A 26,317-nucleotide genomic window follows, 5' to 3' on the forward strand; every position below is an offset into this window, starting at 1 on the left:
GCCAACATCGCCCAGCTGCACTCCAACGTGGGCTACGAGAGCGAAACTCTGTCAAAAAAAAAAAAAGGGCCAGGCGTGGTGGCTCATGCCTGTAATCCCAGCACTATGGGAGGCTGAGGTGGGCAGATCACCTGAGATCAGGAGTTCCAGACCAGCCTAGCCAAGATGACAAAACCCAGTCTCCACTAAAAATATAAAAATTAGGCCGGGCGCGGTGGTTCAAGCCTGTAATCACAGCACTTTGGGAGGCCGAGACGGGCGGATCACGAGGTCAGGAGATCGAGACCATCCTGGCTAACATGGTGAAACCCCGTCTCTACTAAAAATACAAAAACTAGCCGGGTGAGGTGGCGGGCGCCTGTAGTCCCAGCTACTCGGGAGGCTGAGGCAGGAGAATGGCGTAATCCCGGGAGGCGGAGCTTGCAGTGAGCTGAGATCCGGCCACTGCACTCCAGTCCGGGCGACAGAGCGAGACTCCGCCTCAAAAAAAAAAAAAAAAAATTAGCCAGGTGTGGTGGTGGGCACATGTAAACCCTGCTACTTGGGAAGCTGAGGCAGGAGAATTGCTTGAATCCGGGAGGCGGAGGTTGCAGTGAGCTGAGATCGTGCCACTGCACTCCAGCCTGGTCGACAGTGCAAGACCCTGTCTCAAAAAAAAAAAAAAAAAATGCTGTTGTGGTTAGGTATAGTGACTCATGCCTATAATTCCAACACTTTGAGAGGCTATGGTGGGAGAATCGCTTGAGTCCAAGGGCTCAAGATCAGCCTGGGCCATGTAGGGAGACCTCATCTCTATGAAAAATGAAAAAATAAGATGGGTATGGTAGCGCACGCGTGTAGTCCCAGCTACTCAGGGGGCTGAGGCACTTGAGCCCAGGAGTTCAAGTCCAGCCTGGGCAACATGGAAAAACCCCATCTCTCTTAAAAAAAAAAAAAAAAGAAAAGAAAAAAAGAGAAAACAAAAAAGAAAAAGGCTGCTGCAATACTGCAAGGTACAGTTGAAGGTCACTTGACGAGGAAGGTAGCAAGGGAGATGGAGAAAAGTGTATGAATTCAGGGTTGATTTTGAAGGTAAAGCCAACAGGACCTGCTGGATTGCCTGTGTAGGGAAGGAGTTAAGCATGATTCCGAGTTTGAAGCCTGCATGCTCAGTGGATGGTCCTATCTTTTATTGAGTTTGGGGAAACTGGAAAGGGAACACGTTTGGAAGACAGTGGGGAATCAAGAGTTCTGTCTTAGCTGGGATTTAGGAAAGGGGATGGATATAAATTTTTGTCAATTGAAAGTGGGTGGAGTTTGGGATCCACTGGAAAGACAGGCTTTGGGCTGGAGAAATGAGGGTTTGAATTCAAGATGGGGGAGGTGAAGGAAGAAGGATCTGGCTTAGGATTATGAGCACTATGTTTAAGGACAAGCCCTGACTTACCCTTGAGGGGCTCAGTTGTGTCGTCATCCTTCTGTGGAAAATTGGGAAAAGATCAGTTTCTGAAGGTGGTAGCTGATTTCAGTACAGGGATCATCGGAGTGTCCCTATGGAGCCAAGCAGGGTCAAGAAGGTGTCAGGTGGGGAAAAACCTTCCATGCAAGATGAACAGGGTGGCAACTCAACTCTTTGCCTCTTCAGGAACTGGAGCTCTGCTATCGAAGCCCTGGAGAAGCCCAGCTGTTCTCGGAGTTCTACGTTGGCCACTTGGGATCAGGGATCAGGCTGCAAATGAAAGACAAGAAAGATGAGACTCTGGTGTGGGAGGCCTTGGTGAAACCAGGTAAAACCAGGACAAGTCCAGAGAACTCAGAGGTGGGAGGAGAAAGAAAATCAACGAAGTAGCTGGGCACGGTGGCTCACGCCTGTAATCCCAGAATTTTGGGAGGTTGAGGTGGGCAGATCACAAGGTCAGGAGTTCAAGAGCAGCCTGGCCAATATGGTGAAACCCTGTCTCTACCAAAAATACAAAAATTAGCTGGATGTGGTAGCATGTGCCTGTAGTCCCAGCTACTCAGGAGGCTGAGGCAGAACAATCGCTTGAACCCGGGAGGCGGAGGTTGCAGTGAGCCGAGATCGCACCACTGCACTCCAACCTGGACAAAAATGCGAGACTCCGTTCCAAAAAAAAAGAAGAAGAAAGTCAATGATAGAAAGTCTGTGTGTGTGTGGCGGGGGGTGGGGGTGGGGGAGGACGCGTGCATTATCACAATTTACTGATGAGAAGAAATAGCCCACAGGAGGTAGGAGGTAGGTGGCTTTCTCAAGTTACATAACAGTTGTTATGACCGTAATTTAAACCGGAGTCAATCTGACCCTCTAAAATTTATGCTCTTCCCCATGTACAACGGTGTCTTCACAGTGCCCTTGAATTAACAGATGTCGACATCCACAAAGCTTTTCGCTAAGTTTCTCACGATAGTTTGGATGTGAGGTGGAAGAATAAGACCTAGATAGTCATATGGTTGTATGGGTTAAGCCGATTTGGCAATTTCAGATACTCTCCCCTGTATCGCTCAGTGTTTTTGAGGTAGACAAGAGGAAATCAAATAATACATTTTCTGGGATAGAGAAAACGTATGGACTCTTAGTCTAGTACCAACACTCGAAGAACCCAAACCCTCCAAACAGTCCTTCGAAGACAACCATCCCTAGTCAGCTGTCAAAAAATGGTGAGTCTACCTCCTGACCTGCAACAAGCTGGCTTCACAGTGTAGTGGAAAGAGGATGGGCTGTACTGAGTCCTGGCTTGGGTGCAAACACAGATGGAGAACTAACCAGCCCCAGCTTCAGACCTGGATTCAAATCCCACTCCAGCACTTACTTGCTGAGTGACCTTGGGAAAATTGCTTAATTCATTTGAGTCCCTCGTCTGTAAAAAGAGGATCATAATGACTAATTTGTAGGAATGTTGAAAAGATTAAATAAAGCAATGTCTATACATTCCTCATGCAGTAATCCTTAACAAATCATAGCAATATTATCTTTTGCCTCATGTTAAGCCAATCTCTGCCTCTTATCAGTCTTAATTCTGTCCCTTGGAACTCATAGAAAAAGTGTATCTCCTTCCCCATGAGAAAGCTGTTTAGATTCTGGAAGACTGTGGTCGTAGCCTTCCTGATGACTCTTGTCATACAAGTTAGACATCTCAGCTCCTTCCATCGTTCCTCTGCTATTTTGGTTTGTAAATTCTTTGCCATCCAGTCACCTCCCTCAGCAGATGCTCCAGTGTGGGAATGAGTCAGAATTGACCCCTGGACTGTCCAGTCAGCAGAGAGGATGTGAAACACCCTCCTTTCTCCACTCACATGGATCCTGTGCTCCTGGTACCACAGCCTGAACTCCCTCCCCTGTGCCCACCTCCCTGAACTGTGAGATCACAGTTGGAGTCTGCTCAGACTCTCAGGCCTTGTACATATGAGCTGCTGTGAACTTCCCCTTTCTCTCCTTTGCAAAGCAATTTTTAAGTCCCTTCATTTTTGTTGTTGTCTGTCTTTTCTGTTAAAATTCATTTGTTATTCCCATGTCCTAAGATTGCTTGATCTTGATTCTAGATTCTGACATCCAATTCCAGAACATACACCTTTGGTTGGTGCCAGTGTAGAAGGCTAAACAAGAACAAGGAAGTAGATTTCTGCTCAGAACAAGGAGGTGCTAAATAGTTCAAGCTACCTAGCAAGGGGTTTGGTTAGTTCACCAGGGATACAGTTCAGGCCAACACGGGATTAAAACCAAGTCTGGGATGTTGTAGGAGAAATTGCTATTGCTCATTTGGATGCCTTCTCTCTATTACTGTATGATCACAGCTTCTGGGCCTCAGTTTCCCCATATGTGTAAGGAAGGAATTCACCTAGATAACCTCTAAGGACCTTTCCAGCTCTTACTCCAGATTCTACCAGAATTTGTCTGTGACTTTTTTCTAAACCAAAGAATCTCAGAAGTGAGTGGGAGCCTGGAGGTGTATTGTGTGTGTTAATAACAGCACTGTTTCAGATGCATCTTCATCTCTGTTTTCCTCCAGGAGATCTCGCATCTGCAACTACTCTGGTCCCTCCAGCCCCCTCCATAGGTCAGTAACAACTCTCAGAGACCACAGGAGGCAGTGGCAGTTCTGGGGTACTGTCTGGTTCTTGGGGGAAGGGAAGAGAGAAAGGAAGGGACTCATCATTGCAGACCTCACAAGGGGTCAGGCCCTGGAGAGCGGTGCATGGTTCCTCCCCATACCCTTTCGTCCTATCACAGAGACCCTAAAACTTCTTATCTGACAGCCTCCAATGCACCCAGCAGAAACCCCACTCCCGATCCCCACTCTGGCAGAATGCCAGGCTAGATGCTGGCATGAGGGAGAGCAGAAGTGCATTTCTGGAGGCAGAAGGAAGGGAGGGATGCAGAGAGGAGAGAGGAAAGGACTGAAGGTGGGGATTGGAGATGGAGGCTGTGGTTGGAGCCCTTCTTTGTTCGTTGCCAGCCTTACCTTCACCTCTGGATGCCCCAGGGTTGCTGCACTTTGTGGACCAGTATCGAGAGCAGCTGATAGCCCGAGTGACATCGGTGGAGGCTGTCTTGGACAAACTGCATGGACAGGTGCTGAGCCAGGAGCAGTATGAGAGGGTGCTGGCTGAGGACACCAGGCCCAGCCAGATGCGGAAGCTGTTCAGCTCGAGCCAGTCCTGGGACCGGAGGTGCAAAGATAGATTCTACCAAGCCCTGAAGGAGACCCATCCTCACCTCATTATGGAACTCTGGGAGAAGGGCAGCAAAAAGGGCCTCCTGCCACTCCGCAGCTGAAGTATGAACACCACCCCCTGAGTCCTGGCTTTGCCTGACCCTTCTTTGGGTCTCAGTTTCTTTCTCTGCAAACAAGTTGCCATCTGATTTGCCTTCCAGCACTAAAGTAATGGAACTCTGATGATGCCTTTGCTGGGCATTATGTGTCTATGCCAGGGATGCCACAGGGGGCCCCCGTCCAGGTGGCCTAACAGCATCTCAGGGAATGTCCATCTGGAGCTGGCAAGACCCCCGCCGACCTCATAGAGCCTCGTCTGGTGGCCACAGCAGCCAAGCCTAGAGCCCTCTGGATCCCATCCAGATGCAAGGAGGAATAGGAGGGACATGGAACCGTCTGCCTCTGACCGTGTCACAGGGTGAGCCCCAAAACTGGGGTTCAGCGTGGGAGGCCACGCGGATTCTTGGCTTTGTACAGGAAGATCTACAAGAGCAAGCCGACACAGTAAAGTAGAGGGAAGTTTATTCAGCAAATACAGTATTACAGCTCTTTGAGAATTTGCCTAGCAGGCTTTCCATTTTCACCAGAAAACCCGTATACATTAAAATGTTTTTACTTCTATTTTTAAATTTAAGAATTAAAAAATATATAAAAAAGAAAAAGTGAAAATACAGGAATAAAAAGTTGCATACTCCATTTAGTTTTCAGCTGTTATTCTGTCCAGCCAGCCCAGAAGCAGCCTCAGGGGAATTCCTGCAAAGGACTACTTCAAATGATACCAACATGGGCCTGGCTGGGATTCCAAAAAAAGCAGCGCTAAATTCAGAGCAATCCGTCCAAAGCACTTAATAGGGACACTGACACAGAGAGTGGGGTGCAGTGTATCTTTGAGACTAACAGCAAGAGAAAAGGGATTCTACCTACATATTCCTGCAGCAAGAGGGTCAGGTATGGAGTTTATGGGAGGGTTTAAGGAATCGCTCAGGGCTGCAACCAGTTTCCTTCAGTGTTTTTGACAGCAACTGAGATACCTTTTTCAGCGCCTCAGAATGTTCAAGGCCTCGGTTTGGGTTCCAGCCTGCTGGGAAAAACCTGCAGCTGGGTGGGTCACAGAGCAGTCAAGTCACTCTGTGATTTTCAGCCAGGTCACAGAAAGAAAGCATAGGTGAAGGGACGTGGGGGATCCGATCTATCTTCTGGACAGATTGACTTGCTTGTATCACATTGCAAACATGTTCAACAAATGTGGCTGACTGTGAGAATCTTCCTCTGGAGATGACACTGTTCCTGAACTTTTGTATCCCAGCTCTTGTAATGGAAGTGGAGTCTAGCAGGACACCCACACTTTGAGAAAAATGTTCTTTACCTAAGATCCAGGGGCTGTTCTCTGGTCTCAGGTAGGATAAGCCTATGGAGGAAGCATAAACAAGGCTGGGAACAGTGGCTCACGCCTGTAATCCCAACACTGTGGGAGGCCAAGGCAGGTGGATCACCTGAGATCAGGAGATTGAGACCATCCTGGCTAACATGGTGAAACCCCATCTCTACTAAAAATAAAAAAAAAAATTAGCCAGGCGTGGTAGTGGGCACCTGGAGTCCCAGCTACTCGGGAGGCTGAGGCAGGAGAATGGCATGAACCTGGGAGGTGGAGCTTGCAGTGAGCCGAGATCGTGCCACTGCACTCCAGCCTGGGCGACAGAGCAAGACTCCATCGGAAGGAAGGAAGGAAGGGAGGGAGGGAGGGAGGGAGGGAGGGAGGGAGGGAGGGAAAGAAGGAAGGGAGGGAGGAAGGAAAGGAAGGAAGGAAGGAAGGAACCTAGTTTACACCAAGACTCTGGCTTTCCACTTCCAAAAGCAAGGAAGCTATGCATAATGAACTTGCTGATTTGAACGAATTTCAGATCAGCTAGCTGCCTGGGTCAGCAGTTTTCTGCTAAATGTGGCAGGTGTGTACAACTTGCATCTGAATTTGATGTCCTCAACTCTCTTAAGAGAGAAAAAAAATGCCCTATTTGTTTTAGACCTTCTTTCTTCTCCAAATAGCCAAGGCCCCTCATAGGAGTCCCTCAGAAGCCTGGGGTGGGGGGGTTATCTTAGGACTAAACTATTTGCTTCTTTGGCCTTGCACTGCGCATCACATTGCACAGCATAGTGCAATTAATCCATTCTCAAGATAAAACACTGGATCTCTCTAGAGGAAGCTCTGGTCCTCTTCTCTGATCAGAAGGTTACAGGTGGAGTCTGGTAGCTCAGGGCCTTCCCAAGGGACCATCCCAGAAGTGTTAGCTCCCAGCTGGAGTGCAATAATTGTTATTGAGCAAGGGAGTCCCCACTTTCCACGCTCCCCAATCCGACTACCCACCTATCAAAGGAGCTACAGAGGGTGAGGTTACCCCCCAAGGACTCCAGAATAACTCCTCCTGAAAGGCTAGTCCCACCTCAAACATCTTGTTCCAGGCGGACCGAAAAAACACATTGCGTGATCCAGGAACATGTCAACTACAGAAAAAAAAAATCAAGCTTTTAAATAATTAAAGCTAGTTTATTCAGAAGTCTTGCTGAAGACTATAAACTGAGGCCTTAAAGCCCAGGAGTGGTTGTCAGTTGCTCCAAAGCAGTGTTTCAGCCCACTAATCATATGCAAGTGGTGGGGTTTAGTACCTGCAAAATCACATCAGAGTGACCAGGGTGTGGGTGTACAGTACATCAGCGATCACCAAAGTACATGTGGTTATCGACTGCGGAAGTGAGGCAGGAATTTTCTCTGTCATGTTGCCCGCCAACCTCCTACTCTCCAAAGCCTCCCACCCCCACCTTCCCACCTAGGCCTTGCTGGGCCAGGATACCTGCCACTGGTGGTATCCCACCCATTCAGCCTGCCCAGGCTGAGTCTGGCTTGCATACTGGCTCAGCCCACTGCTGGGCAGGCAGAGCCCACCCCAGCCCACCTGTATTACAGCTTGTACCTGAGTTTGGCGGTTCCAGAACTCTTGTCTTGCATCCAAGAAGAATATGCTGACAGTTGAAGGGTGAGAATGGATGGAGAAGAACTTTATTGACTGATGAAACAGCTCTTGGCGGAGAAGGGATGCAGGGTACGGTGGGGTGGTGTTTTCTTCTCTCAGTGTGGCTGGGTCCGGGGCTTTTTATGGACTCAGAATGGGGAGTGCCTGCTGATTGGTTTGTGAGTGTGCAAAAAAGGTTCAAGTGAAGACATCACTGAAAGGTGGGCAGGACAGTGTAGAAAACCAATTAGGAAAGGTGAAGGGTAAAACAGGTGAAGGGTGGGGATTAATCAGAGGAAAGATTCTCAATCTGGTCTGAGAATTTAACCTGCAGCTTCATTTTCAGGCTTTAAACTCTCTTCTGCTTGGAGGTGGGGTTTCACCAGGGACCCACCCCTATCTGCCTAGGCATTTGACTGCCTCATGTCACTATCAGAAGCATAATCACTAACCCTGCCAGATGTTATTTTTATTTATTGAGACAAGGTCTTACTCTGTCACCCAGGATGGAGTGCAATAGGAGAATCCCAGCTCACTGCAGCCTCAACCTCCTGGGCTCAGGTGATCTGCTTGCCTCAGACTCCTAAATGGCTGGTAATAGCAGCAGGAGGCAGTAAAATGCCTAGACAGATAGGGACGGGTCCCCAGTGAAACCCCACCTTTAAGCCAAAGACAGTTTAAAGCCTAGCAACAAGTCCCAGGTAAATCCCTGGACTGGATTGAGAACCTCCCCTCCTGTTTGGGATGCCTTCCTCTGACTGATCCTCACCCTTCACCTATTTTACATACACCTACCCTTCCTTAATTGGTTTTTTACACTATCATGCCCACCTTTGAGTGGTGGTTTCGTTTTAGCCTTTATTGCTTACTCACAAACCAATCAGAGTGCACTCCCCATTCTGAGCCCATAAAAGCCCTGGACCCAACCACATTAAGAAAGAGACCACCCAGCTTCAGGTGGGGGACCACCCTCACATTATCTTCAGCTGAGAGCTGTTTTGTCACTCAATAAAATTCTCTGCCGTCCTCACCCTTCGATTGTCACCATAACCACATTCTTCTTGGAGGTGGGACAATAACTATAACCCACCAAACAGCAGGGGCAAAAGGAGCTATAAGCTGTAGCCCTCCAGTCCTCCACCAACACCAGACGGCCATCCCATGCAACGGGAAGTGGCGGTGGGGATGGGCCAGCCTGGGAGGCATGGGCTGGAGTGGGATGATGGGAACAAACAAGCACAGACCCCACCATTCACAGAAATTTCCAGCTGGCAAAGCAGGGTTGAGAAAAATCTTGCATCACAGGGACTACAGGTACACGCCACCACACCCAGTTAGTTCTTGCATTTTTAGTAGAGATGGGCTTTCACCATGTTGCCCAGGCTGGTCTGAGCCGAGCTCAGCCTCCCAAAGTGCTAGGATCACAGGCATGAGCCACTGAACTTGGCCTAGATGTTATTTTATATGTAGAAAAAGAGAAGGTTGGGAGCATTTATCTTTCAAGGAATACAGGCAAGAGTCAGGCAAGAGTCTTGCCCCAACCACAAGGTTGGGGGCCCTGTGCTCTATCCTGTTTCATTATCAAAGCATCTTTCTGGAGAGCAGCAGATGTCACAGAGTCAGGGACTTTGTGAAATTATTCTGGCAAACAGAAATGAGCAAGCATGGCTTCTCATGTTTGCTACTTTGTCTCACAGACATCTGCCCAAATGACAAAACACTTGAGTGCACAAAATAGGATGCAGCAACAGCCCCCAAATAAAGTTAAGAAAAATATCCCCGTGCAAACTGCACCTTATGCTGGTGATGGCAGCTGTCAGTCATTGATTCTTCTTTTCCCTTGGGAAAACAGACAACAAAAGACAGAGAGGTACAGAAACAGAGACCTAAATGGACTAGAGAGTGTTTTCTCAAATCACCAGATGACAAAGTAGTGAACGCCCCCAAACCCAAACCAGGGAAGTCCAGTGCCTCACCTATTTTCATTCCCACCCACCCATCCAGCCCTCTTGACCCTCCTAGAGGCCTTGGTGAGCTGAAAGTTTGAGTTCAAGAACACATCAGAGGCTGGTCATAGTGGCTCATGCCTGTAATCCCAGCACTGTGGGAGGCCAAGGCGGGTGGATCACTTCAGGTCAGGAGTTCAAGACCAGCCTGGCCAACATGGCGAAACCCTGTCTCTACTAAAAATGCAAAACCCAGCCAAGTCTTGTGGCACAGGCCTGTAATCTCAGCTATTCAGGAGGCTGAGGCAGGAGAATCACTTGGGAAGTGGAGGCTGCAATAAGCGGAGATTGCACCATTGCACTCCAGTCTGGGCAACAGAGACTCAGTCTCAAAAAAAAAAAAAAAAAGAAAAGAAAAAAGGAAGGCATCAGATGGCCCTGTGGAGCAACTCACGCCTGTAATCCCAGCACTTTGGGAAGCTAAGGCGGAGGATCGCCTCAGCCCAGGAGTTCAAGACCAGCCTGGGCAACATACCAAGACCCTATCTTTATAAGACCTTAAATTTTTTTATTTACAAAATAAAAAAAAAAATTTAAACAGCATCAGGTGAAAAGGGAGAGGACAGCTAGGGGCTGGGTGGCCCACGCGTCGCAGGATAGGTCCAGGCCGCCTGGGCCTCCCACGCCCTCTCACAGCAGCTCCAGCCGCGACCTTATGCGGCCCCGCAGGGCACTTAGCCCCGGTGGCGCCACCTGTGAAGCTTTCTCGCCCGTGACGCAGGCGGCCAACTCGCGACCTTCGCGAACTAAGCCCGGGGTAGTCGGGGCAGACGCCTTGGCACGAGTGTGGGGGCGCAGGATGGGCTCAGCGGACCCGCGTGCGCGCAGCGTGCGGGGCACAAGGGGGCGCGCAGGGACGGAGAGACCCAGGGCACCGACGCGAGGAGGGGCTCCGCCACCCGCTAAGCCGCGCAAGCCCCGCGTGTCCCGCCGCCTTCTGCAGAGCTCCCCCTTCCTCATCCCAGCAGGTCCTCACGTTAGTTGCCGGAAGCCTAGGAAATGTATTCCTAAATCCGGAGCCGTCTCCATGGCAGCGAGCCCCGAAGTGGAGCGGGTCTTGGAGTAGGAGAAAGGCCAGACACAAACAAGTGCGTAGGGGTGGGGGAGACACAGATGACAGATGCATGTCCGCTTTGGATCCAGATTCTTTTTTTTTTTTTTTTTGAGACGGAGTCTCGCTCTGTCGCCCAGGCTGGAAGGCTGGAGTGCAGTGGCGCAATCTCGGCTCACAGCAACCTCCGCCTCCCAGGTTCAAGCGATTCTCCTGCCTCAGCCTCCCGAGTAGATAGGATTACAGGCACCCACCACCACTCCCGGCTAAATTTTTGTATTTTTAATAGAGACAGGGTTTCACCATGTTGGCCAGGCTGGTCTCGAACTCCTGGCCTCAAGTGATCCGCCCGCCTTGGCCTCCTAAGGTGCTGGGACTACAAGCGTGAGCCACCGGGCCCGGCCTGGATCCGGATTCTAATAGCAATAGCTAGAATTCAAGAGACAGGCAGTGAGCTGGGAATCAAATTATTGACTCTACCACCCATTAAATGTGTGATCGTGAAACAGGTTTTCAGATGTGTAAGAAGGGAATAGCAAAGCTGGCGTCAAACGGTTGTTTGATTAGGTGTGCTCATGAGTGGGAAGTTGTTCTGGGCGAGCTGGTACACAACACTAGGCAGGCAATAAATCTTAGCTTCTTTAGGCCTGAGGCTGTTGTAGCTGCCAGTGATAACAGAAGCCACAGAGTATCTGCTTTCAAGCGATTTATATTCTAGTGGCAAGGAGATACGAAATATGCACCCACGTCTATAATCCCAGCTCTTTGGGAGGCGAAGATCTGAAGATTGATTAAGACCAGGAGTTCAGGACCAGCCTGGGCAAGATAGCAAGACCCTGTCTCAAAAAAAAAAAAAAAAGATTTTTCACGCCTGTGATTCCAGCACTTTGGAAGGTCGAAGCGGATGGATCACCTGAGGTTAAGAGTTCAAGACCAGCCCGGCCAACATGGTGAATTCCATCTCTACAAAAATACAAAAATTAGCCGGGCATGATGGTGGGTGCCTGTAATCCCAGCTACTCGGGAGGCTGAGGCAGAAGAATCGCTTGTACACGAGAGGCAGAGGTTGCAGTGAGCCAAGATCGTGCCATTGCCCTCCAGCCTGGGCAACAGAGCGAGACTCCATCCAAAAAAAAAAAGTTTTTTTAATTAGCTGGGCGTTGTGGCACATGCCTGTATTCTCAGATACTCTGGAGGCTGAGGCAGGAGGATCCCTTGAGCCCCAGCTCCAGTGAGCCATACTCATGCCACTGCATTCCAGCCATGGTGACAGAGCAAGATCCTGTCTCTAAATAAAAATAATTGGGTGCTTGCTTATAATCCTAGCACTTTGGGAGACTGAGGCCAGTGAATTGCATGAGTCCAGGAGTTTGAGACCAGCCTGGGCAACATAGTGAGACCCTGTCTCTGTTTAAAAAAAGAAGAATAGAAGAAAGATATTTTTGAATAGAGACACATGGTGACTCCCTGAGAATGGACATGATGGTCGAACAACACATGGAGATGATGGGAATGAGAAGTGCAGGGCAGCGGGGATCATTCTCAACAATGGTGGAAAATTGGAGTCTTCCAGGATCATTGTGTTCAGACTAATCCATCCTACATGAGGTTTTCTTTCTCTTTAAAGTGGGCCACTTGGAACAGGGAGATGTCCACATGACCCCTGTCAAAGAAGGCATTCAAGAATCATGGATTTGGCTGGGCGAGGGGGCTCACGCCTGTAATCTCAACACTTTGGGAGGCTGAGGCGGATGGATCACCTAAAGTCAGGAGTTTGAGACCCGCCTGATCAACATGACAAAACCCTGTCTCTACTAAAAATACAAACAAAATTAGCTGGGCATGGTGGCTCATGCAGTGAGCCGAGATTGCACCACTGTTCTCCAGCGTAGGCAACAAGAGTGAGACTCCATCTCAAAAAAAAAAAAAAAAAAGAATCATGGAATGCTTCCACCAGGCACTCGGATGGATGGTGGGAGCCTTGGGCTGAGCTCAATGCCTTTCCTGAAGGAATCACTCTCCGGAGGAGTAGAATTTGCCAGGTGCTAGAACCTGATGGAGGCCATGAGCAATACTTGTCTCAATGGTGGGATGACTACAGATTTAAACTTTGAGCCATGCACACACGCTGGTCCAAGCCCCAGTCCTGGAGCAAGAAGGAAGCAGGGGAAGCAGGGGAAGGAAAATGGTCCTCTGGAACCTGTGATCACCTGTGTTGTGTCAGGCTGTATGATTGCGGGGACCCTGGTGACTGCTACTTGCAGGTTAGCCCCAGGCAGGTAGGAATGAGAAGGAGGAGAACAGGAGGAGAAGAGGAATGGCCAGACAGGAGCCTGACTGCTGGAGAGAACTTGAAGGGAAGGCTGGCAGTAGTATGGATGCTGTGCTATTGGTCAGGAGTCCTGCCGTGTTCTTGGTTTCCTAGCAACTGCTGTTAAGCAAGTAGTTGCTAGGCAATGTGGGGCCATCCCGGCGGTTAGGTAAGGACCTTTGTCTGCGTGGGCACCAATCAGACCATCACAGAGTATTGTTAATCCTGAAAATGGCCACTGGGTCCATTACTTAGATTTTTTTTCATCTGTTAATTGCCTTCGTTGCACAGAAACTAATATAACCATGGTGCATAAGTTCTGGTCAAATGAGAAAGAAGTCACCCCATGATCTCATTATTGCAAACAATACAAAAATTCTCTTTCCTTTTTCCATTCCAGTCTTTCTCTGCAGGAACACTTTTTCATCTTGTTGTCATCCTAGTACATGGGGTTTTAAATCTTGTTTTTTGTTTTTTGTTTTTTGTTTTTTGTTTTTACTTTGATTTAGATCATCGCAAGCATCCCTCAAGCTATTTAAGAGTTTTCAGGATAATCTTCCCCTGATGCCTGCATGACTCCTTGCAGTAGATATATCATTTAATTAACTGTTCTCCTCTTGTTCTGACATTGAGTTTGCTTCCAATTTTTTGCCACGATAAGCAGTACTGCACTACACGTCTTTCTAAAGAGAGCTTTTCTTTATCCTTTAGATCGCTGTCTTGAAGTCAGTACTAAAGGATAGGATGATTGTATCAAAGGATGTCAATAGTCTCATGACTTTCTATATTTTGCAATAGCTTCTCTCATGCTGGATGCAGTGGCTCAAGCCTGTAATTCTCACACTTTAAGAGGCCAAGAAGGAGGATCACTTGAGGCCAGGAGTTCAAGGCCACTCTAGGCAACATAGCAAGACTCTGTCTCTACAAAACAAATTTATTTTATTTTTTATTTTTCTTTTGAGACAGGGTCTTGCTCAGTCACCCAGGCTGGAGTGCAGTGGTGCAATCTCAGCTCACTGCAACCTCTGCCTCCTAGGTTCAAGTGATTCTCCTGCCTCAGCCATCTGAGTAGCTGGGATTACAGATGCACACTACCATACCCAGCTAATTTTATTTTATTTTTTTTCTGAGACCGAGTCTCACTCTGTCCCCCAGGCTGGAGTGCAATGGCACAATGTCAGCTCATCACAACCTCTGCCTCCATAGTTCAAGCAATTCTCCTGCCTCAGCCTCCTGAGTAGCTAGGATTACAGGCGTGCGCCACCATGCCCAGCTAATTTTTGGATTTTTAGTAGAGATGGGGTGTCAATCTTTTCAGCCAGGCTGGTCTCGAACTCTTGACCTTGTGATCTGCTCACCTCAGCCTCCCAAAGTGCTGAGATTACAGACGTGAGCCACTGTGCCTGCCCGCTGGCTAATTTTTTTCTTTTTCTTTTTTTTTTTTTGAGACAGAGTCTCACTTTGTCGCCCAGGCTGGAGTGCAGTGCAATCTCAATTCACTGCGACTTCTGCCCCCCAGGTTCAAGCAATTCTCCTGCCTCAGCTCCTGAGTAGCTAGGATTACAGGCGTGCGCCACCATGCCCAGCTAATTTTTGGATTTTTAGTAGAGATGGGGTGTCAATCTTTTCAGCAGGCTGGTCTCGAACTCTTGACTTGTGATCTGCTCACCTCAGCCTCCCAAAGTGCTGAGATTACAGACGTGAGCCACTGTGCCTGCCCGCTGGCTAATTTTTTTCTTTTTCTTTTTTTTTTTTTGAGACAGAGTCTCACTTTGTCGCCCAGGCTGGAGTGCAGTGCAATCTCAATTCACTGCGACTTCTGCCCCCCAGGTTCAAGCAATTCTCCTGCCTCAGCCTCCTGAGTTTCCAGTAGCTGGGACTACAGGCACGTGCCACCATGCCTGGCTAATTTTTTGTATCTTTAATACAGATGGGGTTTCACCATGTTAGCCAGGATGATCTCGATCTCCTGACCTTGTGATCCACTGACCTCAGCCTCCCAATGGGATTATAGGCGTGAGCCACCACGCCCAGCCAATTTTTGTATTTTTAGTAGAGACGGGGTTTCACCATGTTTCCCAGGCTCGTCTGGAACTCCTAGACTCAAGCAGTCTGCCCGCCTCGGCCTCCCAAAGTGTTGGGGTTACAAGCGTGAGCCACCACGCCTGGCTGAGTTTTGTGATTCTTTAATGGCTGGTTTTTGTTTTGATTTTAGAAGGCCTTAATTTGAAGACCTTTAATTTAATTTAATTATTTAATTTAATTTAATTTATTTGAAGGCAGTTTGAGGGAGAACAAAAATGTCCTCATGGTTATTTTTCCTTACTTTAGTTGAGTATATCTATAATATAATTTATGATTATAACCATTTTTAAGTGTAAGCACATTCACCTTGATGTGCAACAATCACCACTGTCCATCTCCAGAACTTTTTCATCTTCCTTACTTGAAACTCTGTACCCATTAAATAATAATTCCCCATTCCTGCCTCCTTTCAGCCCCTGGGAACCACTATTCTACTTTCTGTCTCTTTAAATTTGACTGCTCTAGAAACCTTATATAAGTAGAATCATACAATCATTGTCTTTTTGTGCTTGCTGCTTTCACTTACCACAAAGTGTTCAAGGTTCATCCATGGTATTGCATGTGTCAGAATTTCCTTTTTATTTATTTATTTATTTATTTATTTATTTATTTTGAGATGGAGTTTCACTCTTGTTGCCCAGTCTGGAGTGCAGTGATGCAGTCTCAGCTCACTGCAAACTCCATCACCTGGGTTCAAGCCATTCTCCTGCCTCAGCCTCCCAAGTAGCTGGGATTATAGGTGTCCACTATCATGCCCAGCTAATTTTTTTTTTGTATTTTTAGTAGAGACAGGGTTTCACCATGTTGGCCAGGCTGGTCTCAAACTCCTGACCTCAGGTGATCTCTCGCCTCGGCTTTCCAAAGTGCTGGGATTACAGGCATGAGCCACTGCACCTGACCAGAATTTCCTTCCTTTTAAGGTAGGAAAACATCCCATTGTGTGTCTATGCCACATTTTGTTTATCTATTCATCTGTTGATGGACACGTGTGTTGCGTCCACGTTTTGGCTATTGTGAATAATGCTGCCATGAACGTAGGGGTACAGATGTCTCTTTGAAACCTTGTTTTCAACTCTTTTGGGTATACACCCAGCAGGGGAACTGCTGGATTATCCTCGCAGTTCTTAACCATGTAGTGTGGGTCAGCTTCTGGGTGGATAGAGGAATGGGAGGAGGAGAAGAATGATGTTGCTGAATTGGCTGTTGACAATTTTTTTTTTTTTTTTTGAGACAGAGTTTTGTTCTTTTTGCCCAGACTGGAGTGCAATGGTGCAATCTTGGCTCACTGCAACCTCCACCTCTTAAATTCCAGCAATTCTCCTGCCTTAGCCTCCCAGGTAACTGGGATTACAGGCAGCCACTCCCATGCCCCGGCTAATTTTGTATTTTTAGTCGAGACGGAGTTTCACCATGTTGGTCGGGCTGGTCTCGAACTCCTGACCTCAGGCAATCCACCCGCATCAGCCTCCCAAAGTGCTGGGATTACAGGTGTGAGCCACCACGCCTGACCCTGTTTGATGATTCTTGTTCTATAGGGACGGCACAAAGAGAAGAGGACAGAGCACAAGTAACCAAATCTATTCTCTCTGAGGAAGATCATATGCAGAGAGCAGAGGTCTGTGTGTGTGAAAGAAAACGGGGAAGAGGATGAAAATGTCCAGAGTGGTGAGTTCCGCTGGGCCCTGGATTGAAGCTGAGATGCTGGAAGCGCTAAGTTCTCTCTAGTGGGAGAAAAAACACCATGGAAAGGTAAACATTTGATGCAGAACCACAGCACTGAGCAGGAAGAAGACATCAGTGCCCAGCTAGGCTAAACTAGACCTGCGGTAGGCTGTGAGTAGGGCCAGCTTCCTGGAGGTGCAACCTGTGCAATGGCAGTAGGCCCCCATGCTTGGGGTTTAATGCGTGGCAGTCACTGCCTTGAAATTCTTAATAATTGTATCTTTGAATTTGTGCTTTGTAAGTGAAGTCTGATGGGACCTGGAGCGTGCATAGGGGCAGGAAGGGAGGATAGGGAGACTTGGAGCCACAGCTCATGTGGAATCCCGCCTGCCAGGTGCCACCTCACAGCCCCCAGACAGGTTCTTGGCTTCCCGCTGTCTGCCCCATGGAGCCCCAGGCTTTACTCAGCCTCCCCTTCTCTGCCTTGCTCAGCAACCACTGCTACCCCGATCCCCAGCAGGGGACTGGGTGGAGCACAGGGATGGTCAGCACTGGATGTGAGCTCCCAGAGCCTCTCAGGGTGGGGCAGGCAGCTGACCCTGCATTGGGCTAGAAGTACCACAGCAGCATCAGCAGGTGACTAGGCCTATCCAGGCACATCCTGGTGTAGAGGTTGCAATACACTTGGAAGTTTCCCGTCAACTGTGGGTTTGGGTAGTGGACCTGTGGAAAGGGGAGATTCCTGGCTTGACTCCCCTTCTCCCAGCCAGGGCATGCACAGAAATTAGAAATGGGCAGGAGAGAAATTCGGCAGCCAGTTTCAAAGCAACCATGGTTTCCAGGATAACAAACAGCTCTAGCCCAGGCAGCAGAGATTCCTGCAAGGTCCTTCTCTCCCACCCACCCATGGACACATACATCCCACCACCACACCTTGTTTCCTCAGCTGGGCATGAACACTTCGAGCTAAAAGTGGCCTTTGTGAATTTTGCCTCTTGCTCTGTGCACACATTCTAAAGGGAACAAGTCTTTTGCTGCAAGGTGAGGCCCAGGATGTGACCTGGGAAAGGCTAACAGGACAGAGTCTTTGATGGTGAGCAAGCCTGGGGTGGGTAGCTGAGGGGGTGGGGATTGGGAGGTATACCTCTTACCCTTGGGTCAGAGAGACATGGGTTAGAACCCCAGCAGTCAGTATTTTATTCTATTTCATTTTATTTTATTTTATTCTATTCTAGTATAGTCTGTATTTTTTTTGAGACAGAGTCTCAGTCTATCACCCAGGTTGGTGTGCAGTGGTGCGATCTCAGCTCACTGCAACCTGCGCCTCCCAAGTTCAAGCGATTCTCGTGCCTCAGCCTCCCGAGTAGCTGGGATTATAGCATGCGCCACCACGCCTGGCTAATTTTTGTATTTTTAGTAGAAGGTGGTTTTGCCATGTTGACCGCACTGGTCTCGAACTCCTGACCTCGGGTGATCCACCCACCTCAGCCTCCCAAAGAGTTGGGATTACAAACATGAGCCACCACACCCAGTCCCCAGCAGTCAGCATTAGCAGCAGATTTTAGATTCCTTCACTTCTCAGCCTCAGTTTCCTCATTGGAACATTGGAGAAAATACTGGTGCCCAGTTTAGGGGGTCATGAAACTTAAGTGAGACCATCTCCGCAGAAATGTTGAGCACAGTTCCTAGCATACAGTCAGTGCTCAGTGATTGCTGCTGCTGCTGTTATGATCCATGTGTGTCCTAGGATTCCTCACAGAGGGGGTCACCAACACGGTCAACTGGCCGTTGTCCAGATCCAGGCTTTGGCCTCAAATCCCTGATTCCTATTGACTCAGACAGTGTATCTTTCTTCCAGAGGTAGAATGAATCCCTAAATGGATGAAGAAAACCTATCAAAGTATATCCCAGGAGCAAAGATCCTCCTAGAAGAGGCCTCTCTCACCTCTGGGAGGGGTATGTCCTCTGGGCAGGTCCCAGAAACAGGAGCTAAAGGCAACCTTTGTCCATTCGGGGTCTTTTGGCAGATGCTGGCTCCAGGCCCTGGACTCATAAGATTTTTCCTGGAACACTCAGGTGCCGAGCAGAGAGTGAAGTTGTAGCTTGGGACCCTCTGGTAACTGTCCTGTCAGGGATGTCTAGGGGTCCTAAAGTCCCTGGCCTGGGACAAAGTTAGCGCTTGTTGCTGGGCACAGGCATAGCTTGCACCAGGGTGAGGCCATGGAGTAAGTCAAGCTCTCTCAATACCTGACAGATAGAGCCCCCAGGGGTCACCTGGGCTGGGACCAGCACTGTTTTGCAGTATATTCATTTCTGTACAGGTATACCAGCTAAAAAATAACAAGGTATCCAAGACACCTGGGCCTCTGCTGTCTGAGCTCCGGATTTAGCCTCACGTCTTCTCAATATGCAAAAGGCCCTGCAGTTCCTAAAGCATTTTTAACACCTGCACTCCTCACTTACACCCAGCTCCGCCCCAGTAAGCCTTTGCATGGTTCTGCCCCAGACCCTCTTGGTTACTGAGACTTCCCCACTACCTACTCCCACTTAAACCTCATAGGTCGGTTTGGGTGACTTTCTCAATGCCACAGCCTTACATAAAGCTCTTCCATCCCACTCTACACACCCTTCCATTCCACCCTGAAAACCCTCCCATTGCACCCTACACACCCTTTCATTCTAGCCTCACACCCTTCCATTTATCCATCACACAATTCCATTTCACCCTTCCTACCCTTCCATTCCATTGTTCACACCATTTCATTACAACCTTCATATTCTTCCACTCCACCTTACACACCTTGTATTCCATCCTTGACACTCTTCCAGTCCACTACGTGTCCTTCTGTTTCTCTCTTCACATCTTCCATTCCACCCTAAGCATCCTCCCATTTCACCCTTCACACCCTTCAATTCCACCCTTCACACCCCTCCATGACATCCTTCAAGCTCTTCCATTCCACCCTAAACATCCTCCCATTCCACTTTTCAAACTCTGGTCCTTCCATGTCCTTCCATTCTGCCTTTTGCAACCTTCCATTCCATTCTTCACATTCTTTCACTCCACCTAAACCATCCTTCCATTCCACCCTCCATACCTTTCCATTTCACCCTTCATATACTTCCATCGAGCTGGGCACAGTGGCTCATGCCAGTAATCCTAGCACTTTGGGAGGCCGAGGCAGGTGGATCACTTGAGGCCAGGAAGTTCGAGACCAGCCTGGCCAATGTGGTAAAACCCTGTCTCTACTACAAACACTAAAAATTAGCCAGGCGTGATGGTGTGCGCATGTAATCCCAGCTACTCAGAGGCTGAGGCAGGAGAATTGCTTGAACCCGGGAGGCGGAGGTTGCAGTGAGCCGAGATCGCTCAACTGTACTCCAGCCTGGACAACAGAGCAAGACTCCATCTCAAAAAAAAAAAAGGAACTGCACATTTTACATTCCCAGGATCATGGATGAGGGTTCCATCTTCTCCTCATCCAGCCAACTGGAAGCCCTTTTAGGTGAGGGGGTTAAGCTGTGAGAACCAGAGTTTGCTGCTGCCGTTATTTACTGCATCATTCATTCAGCAAAAATCTGAGTACCTACCACTACCTAGTAGGCTCTGGCCATGCAAGAAGTCGCTGGCAATGCTGTAAGATAGAGAGGGACAGCACCCTGGTTACAGTGTTTCAGCACCCTGACCTTGGTTCACCCCCAGCCTTTCACTTGCAGGAGGCAGGGAGTTCTCTGATGCAGTCTGGATATGCTGCAACTAACAAAGCCGGCCAGCGGACCCCTCCAATCTACTGGGACTCAAATAAATCCAAGTGATTGTTCTCCCTCCATTCCAGGAGGGAACACCAGCCGGCCTTGGAACCTCAGGTGCAACAGAGACGCCAGGAGATGCTAGTGCGCAGCAGCCTGTGGCAGTACCAGTGAAGCCAGAGAGGGCTTGGTGGATGACAAGGAGGCCTGAGTAGACCCCAGGTGGGTCTGAGAAATGGGCTTAGGTGAGGCGGGTCTTTGAAGGATTTGTTCTTAATCATATGTGAGATGCTCAAAAGGCTGGAGTCCTGCTTTTGTGGGTGAAGAGCAAGAAGAGAAAACAGGTTGTACAGATACAGATGTAGATGGAGAGACAAAAAAGGAAGAAGGCAGAGAAATGCACCAATTCTTTAGCTGTATTATCTCTGGACCTTGGGATTGTGGGAGGCTTTATTTTACACTGATTTTGCCTATACTGTGTTCTCAATTTCTAGTTTTCTACAAAGATGATGTGTTAGCTTTTTCACGTATTAAGATTAAAATTTAAAACAGACCACACAATAAATATTTCTTTTAAAAGGAGAAATATGCCCTGGGGAAGCGCCCCACGCAGCTGAGAACCTGGCTGGTTGCATTTCGGCTTCTTAGGTGCCAAGCCTGCTCGAGCCCTGGGGTCCCAGCCAGCGGCTCGCGCTTCCTCCCCCTTGCGCCGCCAGTCTGGTTGCCATGGAGACAAACCTTGCTGCGCAAAGACTGCCGAGCCGCCGGCCGGGGAGCTGGAACCCGGCGAGCCAGCCTCTGCAACAGGCTGGGGGTGGAAGGAGGAGCCAGGCGAAGCGGCGCCTCCGCTGAGAGGCCCGGCGGACCCTGCAGAGGCCCCCTGCCCCTCTGGCTCCGCCCCCACCCGGGGCTGTAGAAATACAGCCGCAGCCCAGACCGCCGCCCACTGCGCTCCGACCCAGACCCAGCTGACCCACCTACCCGCGATCCTGCCCATGGCTGACGGACTCTTTCAGCGCAGACCCTGGGGTCCCGAGCAGATTCGCCCGGACCCCGAGTCCGAAGGCCTGTTTGACAAGCCTCCCCCGGAAGACCCTCCCGCTGCCCGCGCGCCCAGGTCCGCGTCGGCCGCGGGCAAGAAGGCTGGTCGGCGCGCGGGCGGGAGGGCGCAGGGGGGCCGCGCCGGGCAGCCCCCGAAGGCCGCATCGCGCCCCCAGCCCAAGGAGGAGGCGCCTCCACTGGTCGAGGGCTGCTATCTCGACCATTTTCCACACCTCTCCATCTTCATCTACGCAGCCATCGCCTTCTCTATCACCTCCTGCATCTTTACCTATATCCATTTACAGCTTGCCTGAGTGGCCAGCGCGGGACGGGGTGGGCGCAGGACCGAGCGGGGAGGGAAGGGGAAAACAGGGCTCGGCATTTTGTGTTTTGGAACACACCCCCTTCATGTAGCTTTCGATGCTTGTTTCTTTCCTTCTTTGTTGTCACTATCTTTGTCTATCAGTAGGAAAGTACAAAGTAGCTGCCGGCAATGAAACAAGGGTGCCGTTTGCACCTGCAAGTTAGGGGTGGGGGCGTTTAGAATTCTGGGGTGTGATTGAACCCCGTTTATAATTAGGAAAATGTCGCTGGACCCCTACCACTCTGTGACGCAGGGGCACGCGCAGGGAGCCCATCATTTTGTGTTTGGGGAGCTCAGAGTGCGCCCAACCTTGGATTCTTTAAGGGATGAGCCAGATCCAGACCCGCGGCCTTCTAGAGAGGATCCCGCAGGGAGGGTCGGCGCCCTGGCCCGGGCTGGGCCGGAGCCCTGTGATGCTGCATCGCCCCCAGGAGGAGCCAGCTGTGCCCCGGAGTTGGCGCGGCCGAGAGAGGACAAGACTGCGCAGCAGGCGTAGCTGGAGGGCGGGACTCGGTAAGTGGCGTTCGTCGGGGTTTCGTGCTGCGCCCCCAGGGGCTCTGGCTGACCACGACTGTGCGTTTTTCCTGCCTTAGACTTTGTTGTCGCTGCGTGGAGGAGCCGGAGGAGCTGTCTTACCAGAAGACCACGCCCTGGAAGTGTCCGGGACTCGCGGGACCTGTGGCTGCAAACCCCACTGGGACGTAGGCCCAGAGCTGGCGCACTCCTCAGGATGAGACTCTGGAGCCCTAGCCGGGGTCCACGGGAGGGCTGTCCTTGGGGACTCTAGGATGGCTTCGTTCTGGCCCAGAGCCTTTCTGGAACTGTGGCACCCAAGACAAAAGGGGCTGAGGGATTTGTCATTGACAAGAGTTAGTGCGGGAAAACCACGTGACTCCTAGGGGTTTTTCATCTTAGACTCAAAAGGCTTAATACCAGAAACCACCTTGGCAAGATATTTACCCACCGGCCGTCTCTGTTTACTCATGAATGTTAAATGTCAAAACGCAGCGCTCTAACCCTGCGTAGTCTTTACTTGCAAATGTCTGGAATCTGTAATTGTGATACCTCTGATGGAATAAATTATCTCTTTTTCAGTCTCCTCTATATTCAGTTCTCCATTAATTTCCAACTCTGCAGTGGACCCTGCCCAACTTCCTAGTCTGCTCCACAGCATTCCCTACTGTCCCTCCAAAACAGACTTCACCCCATGACCCAGTATTCCAAAATATAGCCTCTCCCGCCACTGAATAGCTACCAGGCTCTTCGATGGCATCTTTCTCCACATCCGGTCCTCACAACACGCTGGTATCCGAGTCTACCATCCTTTTATGGCAGATCAGCCACTGTCCCATTGTGGCATTACCTACTGCCCCTCAGTATTTAGTCTCCACTTGCTTCCTTTACGAAGACCAAGTACAGTCCCCCAGCTAAGCTCTGGAATTTGCCCTGTGGGTCTTTACAAACTCCCTGTTTTCCAACATGAGGGCCTTGCCATTTCTCAGTTCTGACTTCCCATAATCCCATATCACTCTGTGCCTTGATATCTTGTCCCCGGACACTTATTTCAGCACCACAAGTATGACATCCACTGTTCCCCAATGTCAGCCTGTGCTTTACAATCACAGTTTACTACAACAATTTCCCCACAGCAATCGGTGGCACTATTTCCCAGAATTACGTCTCCAGGCCGGGCGCCGTGGATCACAAGGTCAAGAGATTGAAACCATCCTAGCTAACATGGTGAAACCCCGTCTCTACTAAAAACACACACACACAAAAAAAATTAGCCGGGCATGGTGACCGGCGCCTGTAGTCCCAGCTACTCGGGAGGCTGAGGCAGAAGAATGGTGTGAACCCGGGAGGCGGAGCTTGCAGTGAGCGGAGATCGCACCACAGTACTCCAGCCTGGGCAACTGAGCAAGACTCCGTCTCAAAATATATATATATATATATATATATATATATTATATATATATATATATGTCTCCAAAGGACCACAATATTTATCCCTCACTGATTTCCAGCTTTCAATCTTGAATATTCGATCTTCTGGTATCTCTTAGTATTAAGTACTCACGGACTCCCAACATATAGCCTAGCGCTCTCCAAACATTTGATCTCAATGTCTCCCTTTCACACATCCCCTGTTATCTCTCATACAGTCCCTCAGCGACTACTCAGGATATGATCCCCCAGCTTCCTTTCCTCAGCCAATCTCCTAACAGTAGACTCGTCCCTCTCTTCCCAAAACCAAAGTTCCCTGTTCCTCAACATTCGATCACTGTTCCACAATATCATGGCCCTTTTTGTGCCAACAAATCTGGGCCTCCATTTTTTTTTTTTTTGAGACGGAGTCTCTCTCTGTGGTGCAGTGGCCAGCTCACTGCAACCTCCACCTCCCAGGTTCAAGCGATTCTCGTGCTTCAGCCTCCCAACTAGCTGGGACTACAGGTGCGTGCCACCATGCCCAGCTAATTTTTTTTTTTTTTTTGAGACTGAGACTCACTCTGTGCCCCAGGCTGGAATGCAGTGGCCTGATCTTGGCTCACTGCAACCTCTGCCTACTGGGTTCAAACAATTCTCCTGCCTCGGCCTCCCGAGTAGCTGGCATTACAGGTATATGCCGCCACGCCCGGCTAACTTTTTTTGTATTTTTAGTAGAGACGGGATTTCACCATGTTGGCCAGGCTGGTCTTGAACTCCTGACCTCAAGTGATCCACCCACCTCAGCCTCCTAAAGTGCTGGGAATACAGGTGTGAGTCACTGTGCCCAGTCTGGGCCTCCATTTTCTACCCCAAATTCCAACACCTGGTTCCTATGACTATACTGTTATTAGATCCTATTGCCTCTACAATCTTAATATTGGCTTCAATATTCTGCTAAATATCCAGCCCCATTTGATCCCCTTAGTTCAGTATTCATTGCATTGTTCCCCACATACTTGATTATTGTCTCAATATTGTACTCCAATCTTCCTTGACATTCACCCCATCCCCGCTGTCTCCAATATTAAACTCACTCCAACCCCCAAATTCATTTTCTTTCCATACCCCCATATTCTCTCCTATCAGCCCATCTGTCTTCCCCATGTTTCTCCCGATTTCACTCTCCTTCAAATTCCTGGTTCCATAGAGTTCCAGTGCCTGGCCTGTATTTTCTAATCAATATTAAATTTCCATTACTCTCACATCATCTATATAATGAGATACTACTTAACACTCACTAAGTATTAAGTGTACACTTAATTTGTACACTTCAATGTGTACACACAATAAGTGTGTACTTTTAGTGTCATCATGCATCTAAGCTGGCCAATTTTCCTCTTATATAGTTTGAATTATAGTTTAGGTATCCCAGGAATATGTGATCACGTGTCTCTCTACTGCCCACCTAATTTCACTGTTACTGCTTACCTGTATTGAGCTTGCAACTGCCCTCCAATTTCTGGGCGTCCAGTAAGAGTTTCCTTTGTCCAAAATATCAAGTCTTTCCCTGTCTGCTTAGTATACACAGACAGCCTTTTAGACCATAAAAACAAATGGGCCCCCAAGCCAGGTGCAGTGGTGCACACCTGTAGTCCCAGTTACTTGAGAGGCGGATGCAGGAGGATCCCTTGAGGCCAGACATTTGAAACCAGCTAGGCAACATGGCAGAGACCCCATCTCCAAATAAAACAAAACGAAAAACCAAACAAGGACCCATTTTTGGTGTCCTTGTGCCATGCTGCTCAAGAATCAAATGCTAGGCCGGGCGCGGTGGCTCAAGCCTGTAATCCCAGCACTTTGGGAGGCCGAGACGGGCGGATCACGAGGTCAGGAGATCGAGACCATCCTGGCTAACACAGTGAAACCCCGTCTCTACTAAAAATACAAAAACTAGCTGAGCGAGGTGGCGGACGCCTGTAGTCCCAGCTACTCGGGAGGCTGAGGCAGGAGAATGGCGTAAACCCGGGAGGCGGAACTTGCAGTGAGCTGAGATCTGGCCACTGCACTCCAGTCCGGGCAACAGAGCGAGACTCCACCTCAAAAAAAAAAAAAAAGGGCCGGGCGCGGTGGCTCAAGCCTGTAATCCCAGCACTTTGGGAGGCCGAGACGGGCGGATCACGAGGTCAGGAGATCGAGACCATCCTGGCTAACACGGTGAAACCCCGTCTCTACTAAAAAATACAAAAAACTAGCCGGGCGAGGTGGCGGGCGCCTGTAGTCCCAGCTACTCGGGAGGCTGAGGCAGGAGAATGGCGTAAACCCGGGAGGCGGAGCTTGCAGTGAGCTGAGATCCGGCCACTGCACTCCAGCCCGGGAAACAGAGCGAGACTCCGTCTCAAAAAAAAAA

At 49.4% G+C, this 26,317-nt stretch overlaps 2 protein-coding genes and 1 non-coding gene across 11 annotated transcripts in view; all 3 read left to right on the top strand.

The window, feature by feature from the left end:
- The window catches only part of NLRP1 (NLR family pyrin domain containing 1), a 73,987-nt gene extending 52,822 nt beyond the window's left edge, over window positions 1–21,165 (top strand). For 3 of the 8 annotated variants that reach the window (XM_033184889.1, XM_033184888.1, XM_033184895.1), the window contains 3 exons: window positions 1,625–1,766; window positions 4,005–4,052; window positions 4,452–5,405. In XM_033184889.1, coding sequence (XP_033040780.1) covers window positions 1,625–1,766; window positions 4,005–4,052; window positions 4,452–4,771 — 510 coding nt within the window. In that variant the 3' untranslated portion in view covers window positions 4,772–5,405. The other 5 variants (XR_004430863.1, XR_004430862.1, XM_033184891.1 and 2 more) reach the window with 5 other exon arrangements.
- LOC117068071 lies at window positions 5,245–5,305 on the top strand. Its single transcript, XR_004430940.1, has one exon. It is a non-coding gene; the product is annotated as a U7 small nuclear RNA (small nuclear RNA).
- A 133-nt stretch (window positions 21,166–21,298) lies between the features above and the next one.
- On the top strand, window positions 21,299–23,088 carry LOC117067840. 2 transcript variants are annotated; one of them, XM_033184898.1, is made up of 2 exons: window positions 21,299–22,497; window positions 22,578–23,088. In XM_033184898.1, exon 1 carries the CDS (start codon window positions 21,575–21,577, stop codon window positions 21,932–21,934), a length of 360 nt encoding a protein of 119 aa, XP_033040789.1. In that variant the 5' UTR covers window positions 21,299–21,574; the 3' UTR covers window positions 21,935–22,497; window positions 22,578–23,088. The 2 variants fall into 2 exon arrangements, with proteins under 2 accessions (XP_033040789.1, XP_033040788.1); XM_033184897.1 differs by having other exon boundaries at window positions 21,531–22,497.
- Window positions 23,089–26,317: the final 3,229 nt, after the last annotated feature.

The sequence above is a fragment of the Trachypithecus francoisi genome, unplaced genomic scaffold, assembly GCF_009764315.1.
Source record: "Trachypithecus francoisi isolate TF-2019V2 unplaced genomic scaffold, Tfra_2.0 Lachesis_group20, whole genome shotgun sequence".
Lineage (NCBI taxonomy): Eukaryota > Metazoa > Chordata > Mammalia > Primates > Cercopithecidae > Trachypithecus > Trachypithecus francoisi.

Coding starts and splice junctions, on each gene's coding strand:
- LOC117067840 (XM_033184897.1), top strand. CDS start 22,311: ATGAGCCAGATCCAGACCCGCGGCCTTCTAGAGAGGATCCCGCAGGGA. Junction 22,498..22,577: donor TAGCTGGAGGGCGGGACTCG/GTAAGTGGCGTT, acceptor TTCCTGCCTTAG/ACTTTGTTGTCGCTGCGTGG.